This window comes from Opisthorchis viverrini (assembly GCF_000715545.1).
Source record: "Opisthorchis viverrini unplaced genomic scaffold opera_v5_6, whole genome shotgun sequence".
Taxonomy (NCBI): domain Eukaryota; kingdom Metazoa; phylum Platyhelminthes; class Trematoda; order Opisthorchiida; family Opisthorchiidae; genus Opisthorchis; species Opisthorchis viverrini.
Genome location: NW_008751662.1, coordinates 553,633 through 559,327, shown reverse-complemented (window position 1 = coordinate 559,327; position 5,695 = coordinate 553,633). Strand labels below are relative to the sequence as shown.

At 42.1% G+C, this 5,695-nt stretch overlaps 2 protein-coding genes across 2 annotated transcripts in view; one reads left to right on the top strand and one right to left on the bottom strand.

Moving 5' to 3' along the window:
• T265_12586 (hypothetical protein) overlaps nucleotides 1-189 on the bottom strand; it is a gene marked incomplete at both ends in the record, with an annotated part of 3,506 nt that extends 3,317 nt beyond the window's left edge. The window contains one exon of the mRNA XM_009164507.1: nucleotides 11-189. Coding sequence (XP_009162771.1) covers nucleotides 11-188 — 178 coding nt within the window. The remainder of the gene's footprint in view (nucleotides 1-10) is intronic.
• Nucleotides 1-3,209, top strand: part of T265_00592 (hypothetical protein) — a gene marked incomplete at both ends in the record, with an annotated part of 6,280 nt that extends 3,071 nt beyond the window's left edge. Inside the window, 2 exons of the mRNA XM_009164420.1 lie at nucleotides 67-193; nucleotides 3,014-3,209. Coding sequence (XP_009162684.1) covers nucleotides 67-193; nucleotides 3,014-3,209 — 323 coding nt within the window. The remainder of the gene's footprint in view (nucleotides 1-66; nucleotides 194-3,013) is intronic.
• Nucleotides 3,210-5,695: the final 2,486 nt, after the last annotated feature.

Genomic DNA, 5,695 nt, shown 5'->3' with positions numbered 1-5,695 from the left:
AGAAACTGACAACAAGAACGCCATTGACATCGGTTGGCAGCCATATCTTGTAGTGTCTCCAACCAGGCACAGTGAGGATCACGCGGTCCCCATCCTGGAAGGCGAGTAGCACCGACAGCACCCAAGCGTTTCGTGATCTCCTTCGTACTCCTCTTCCAAGTCAAGGGTTGGCCACCGCTCTGTTTACACCTGAGTTAGTTGGGCATGGAATATATCGTAATTCAATTTGAATAGTTACAGACATTTGGCATCGCCAAAAGTACATGTGATTCTGCATTTAGCGGAGATATCGTAATTCAATTTGAATAGTTACAGACATTTGGCATCGCCAAAAGTACATGTGATTCTGCAACCATTTAGCGGAGTGAGTTCACACTCCGTAAGTCCATGAGCGTCACACGGTTGTACTCTAACCGATGCAGAATGTCTATGCACCAGAGATCATTGTACAAACACTAATTTCTTGGTAGTGCGTAGAGATTCGCTTATTTCTAAGGGAGGTTTTCTTTCCTAGAATGTCGAGAGCATTGCGAATAATTCACACTTGGACAGGACACAACGTCACTCATTTTCCAGTCAAGGAAACTACATCACTTGGCTGTATATCGACTGGCTGCTCCAGTAACGACTTCTCCGTAAGACGTATAGCTCATCCTGTGAAAATGTTCTTTCCATGAGACATTTATTTAATTGTCCAAACAGTCCCATAGTCCTGTCAGTACTACAGGGAAACTGCCATCTATCATTGCGTAGGACCTGATAAATTCGAGGGTATGAAGCTAGCCAAAGTGCTAAGTGGTCAAACTACTAACAGGGGGATTGCGGGTTCAATAATCCCTACTGGAGTTTTGTGAGATGCCTACTGCTGACGATCTCCGATGAATAAATGAAACAGCAGTACATTGATTCTCGCTTTTTTAAGCGTACGTTGGATTCTCATACAGGATGAATACTTAGTTGAAAATCACCTGTCTTCCCTATTCCCATTAGGTCCATTATTGTTATCAGTCTGTTTCAGTCTTTCGACAGGAATGTTGTCTTACCATTTTTTTGTTGTTGACCAGCCATATTTTGCTAATCATTCGCAGGGCTATCAGGAGGACACGGTGCGTGAAATATTTTGTCGAACAACACATGTTCCTGACATGTAGAGCGATCAGGGGAAGACCACCCAAGGACGAGCTCGCAAGCATTCTGAAGAGCCGACCACACTGCCTGAAATTTATATACACATACGGAGAGAGAGGGAGGAAAATAGTCAGTTGAGCGTGAACCGATGCGTTCGAGGTTACAAACACAACAGAATGTTGATCATAATGTAACGGTAAGGTAGACACAAATATTGGCAAATTGTGAACTGAAAAATAAATTCCAGATCAGCTAAGTAAAAGCTTAAAAACAACACTAAACTCTATTTTTGAATTACTGAAAAGCTCAGGCGCACGGTATCTTCGTGCGTGTCATAAGTCATCGAGTGGTCGGGCGAATTGGCAATAGATGGCCAACTGACTGATCGTGTCTAGGTCTTTATCGATAAATTCAAATAATGTTGCGGCGTCCGGTTTGGGTGAACTCATTGGAAATGAACGGCAAATGTGAGAGGAACCCGGGGTGCGTAGACATGCAAAGTCTAACTCCATCTGCAGAAAGCTGTGACCAGCCGATTAAGATACCTGGATGTTAAGACAACAACCTGAGCGCAAGAACCAGCATTAAATTTTGCTCACTAACGTTCTTTGGTTTTTTGATGATAATGTAGCCGGTTTTGTGAAGGAATTCACTCAATCTGTTGCTGTCATATAGGTGGAAAGCGTCTGTTTGAAGGATAGTTACTTCAAGAACTGACTGACCATGCCGGTAAAAGATGCTACGGCGAAGAAGCCTGAAAGAAGCTGGATGTGGTTTGGTGATATACCTGAAAAATATATGGCATGGATAGATAATTCGCCGGAGTAGTTGAGACAAGCCTGTCACTCTATAAGCGTCAGATGCCATCCAACAATCCTAACCCGGTACTGCTTGGCCTCACTGTGCCTGTATGAATATAGCCCAAGCGAATGTGGGCAATACCTACAAGTTTTCTGTGTTTCAACCATGGACTAGGGTGGTATGAAGGTGGGATCCGAATATGGCTAAACTTCACCGCTATTTTACGACATTCAGCGTAAGACAAAGGTTGAATGAACGTCGAGGACTACCGGATGAGCCCCAGAAATGCAAAATTGCGGTGAACCATTAGTACGTTTCAATCAAGCTTATCGGTTTTACCGTCGTAAAGATTCACAAATCCGCATTCTTCGAATCGTAAGACAAACAAGTCAGTCCGTGGCTTGGAAAAAGCTGTTTCAACAGGCGTCTTCGACAGGTTAGCTTCTCTCGTAGGTATTAGAGCAGGAGATTGGCGCAGCCATGTGATGTAGAGGATTAGTCTCTGCGGATGGCATGTTATATCCAGATTTATCGTGCACCACTTCTCATTCTGAACTCGTAAGCACTGGTGATCACTCAACGTTGCATGGGCTCGGCTATTTGTTCCAAACGTCACTCGAAGTAGTCAGCATGACATCTTGACTAACGCGTTGACTTCAGGGCCTCCCTCCGATAGAATTCGCACTTTGGCCGCTAGTTTACACCTAGCTTTTTGTGGCGAGCTATTGTAGGTAACCGTGTTGCTCAAAGCTGTTATAGTTGACATATAAGCTGCTGCATTGCAATGAAAAGTGACGCTTCTATTTTCAAGTATTCGACATCTGTTGGTAAAAACAGGAGCACTTCTATTACTCGCGCCTATGTGAGTATTTGATGCAGTTTATTCCCGCGTCATTTCATTGAACTCACGTATTTATGGCTTATCTTAGTAGCAACAGTAATACAAATTGTTTAGTTAAAGGAGAACTAAGCGAACAATAGTTGAGCAGATCTATGTGTGATGAGCGCACTGAGTATTTTGTAACCGCTGACACCCCCATCGGGAACCTGAATAGCTCCTAGTATCCGGATTAGTATGATGAAGCGACCCTGTCAAGTCTAGTAAAATTAATAGCTCAGATATTACACCATTTTTGGTGCCTAGCTACCATGCCACCCGCAGGAATCATGAGGACTTCAATACTGCCAGGTTGTCCAAGCCTAAACAGGTGAGGTTGACAGGCCAAGGTTGGTTTCGAACCACGGACCTTCCGCTCAACAATGTATGCTTTTACTACTGAGCTATCCCTTTTCACGCCTTAGTACGAATGAGAACCGGAGGCTGAGGTAATTCATTGTGATCTCGTACAGTGGAGAGGGCAAGGCTGGCTCATAAGAACTTGATCAATATTGTCCACCCATGTGTTGCTTCATCCAAATTCTCCAGCCTTTTTCATGTAAATTTGTGATGAAACTGTAACATGTTCCAGAAGACGACACGCTGCGTTTACTCTAGACTAAACCTTCAGTTTATTGAAGTCCGGGCAAGCAAGTCCGGCTGACGCAACAGAGTATTGCGAAGGCGGTTTTGTTGATATCCAAAATTTGAGGAGACTGTCCCGTATACTGATAACTTCACAAAGGATATGAATTACCGTATGGAAATACCAAATCGTACAGAAACTGTAATAAAGTAGAACTGCTGGAACCGTTGTTTTTCTTTGTACAAGAATGCGAAATTCACTGAACTGGAAATGGACTAGGGCAAACTATGTTATAAATAGTAAACCGAACAATGGGAGCGTGAAGATACACTGGGGAATAGAAGTTACCGCATAGAATGTTGAAAATTTGGGTTGAGTATACCTAATGCTAACACGATAAAGACGAATGCCTCCGGGTCACCAAAACCCTTCCTGCAACAGGGTTGGCGTTTCTTTGGAGGTTCCTACCAAGAGAAGGAATGCATTTATTTTGTTCTCACAGTACTGAAATATTCGGATCTCAGCTGTATACAAATTTTATCCTCAGAACAATAGGAACTCTTCTTAAAGAGTGTGTTATCCTAAAAAATTGGGGCCAAGTTAATTGTCTATTCTTTCTCTGGTTCATTGTGACTCTCGAGACAAAACAAAATTAAACGCATCCGGTTAGTTTATTTGTTTACTATATCCTCAGTCGTAACAAATCAGTTCTCTTTTTCAAAGAAATATGATGTACCAGAAAGAGAGGAATACTCTGTTTGCTGCGATATATCCCCACTTTTGACTGCAACAATTGTTGATAAAACACCACGATTAATAAGGCATCAAACACGAGAAGTTTTTTGCTGAATGCTTTTCTCTTGTTTGTCACACCTAACGGTGCACACGGAAAAGAGAGCATGGTCTCCTTCCATCAACGATTTAACTGGCGATAAATTTTACGACTCTCAAAATGCACACCGGAATGATACATCATTGGCCGGCGAAATATAGCTTTGGTTGGTAATTAACTGATTCCATTACCTTGAAAGGCACCAGGACCAGAGGCACCACAAAACAGAACCATGTGGACCATGTGGCAACATTCTTTATTACACGTACAAAGCCTGACTTTGTCATCAGTTTCAGAGTGACCCGTGCTGGCGAGGGAAACAACATGTATTGTCTGTGGAGAAAATAACCAGTGTCTAGGTTTGCAAAACAAACGGTGATGCTTTTTACTGTCCTTCGATGATTCAAAACTTCCACCAGCAGCCCTTATGGACAAGTCACCAGAAATTCTATTCATTGTTCCCACACAAATAATTCTAAAAAGAAACACAACTCCCTCATTCCGAACCACGATTTTCTTGTGTTCATCAGCCAGTGACTGGCATGTCAGCAGCATGCTGGCGCCAGAATTACGATCGAGATACTCGTAAGTTCATGGGACTTCCTGTGAGTGCCGATCAAAATTAGTACGATACCATACGGTTTGTTGTTCGAATGCACTTGGTTCGATTAAATTAGAATTGGATTGAAAGTGGGGTAAAATAGAAGATGGCGCCAGTAATCAAGATTATGAATATAATTCGACTTGTCGCCCGTAGCATAAACCTAATTACCACACCTCATTGTTCTCAACAAGCCCTGATTTTTCTCTACTCAAAGTGCTCCAAACAGCCAAGATGTTTCAGAATTCTGTGTAGTCTATTTTTTCTAAAAGACAGTTGGAGGAAATCTATTCTTCCTCATTACAATAACATATCCAGGGTTGAGGAAAACTCCTCGGTAAATTGCTGCAAGTTTTGCTCATTTAGATTTGATAATTTTGGAATGATTTTCAATCTTTTCAGACGTTCTTTTGTGTTTGAACCCTAAATTCGACTTGGGCAAATTCAACTACTCATTTTGGAATCACGATGTGGATTGTTAGGATCGCTTGTTTATGATATGCGCTGCACGATAATTACCTCGTGTTTAAGTAAGGCGAACCTTGAAGGCGTCGAGGGATTTATCTGTACTGCTACTCTAGCGATAACTTTACTGGGTTTACTGTTAAAGTCAGCTGAAATTGCAAGAATGACTAGCTACTGCACTGTGCCGGTGATCCCTAGCTCATCCCTCCTGCTTTTTTGTAGATTTCTGGAAACATCTTATATCACTTTTTTACTAAGCTTATTGTACCTCTCTTGATTCACTTTCAAATTTTCTTTTCAAGGCATCCCTTCAAATGTAACTTTTTTAGTGATTTTGTGTTTTACTGCATATGGAGTCTTAAACCCCCCGGTCAGTTCGGCTTTCGACTTGGAAGATTGAAACTA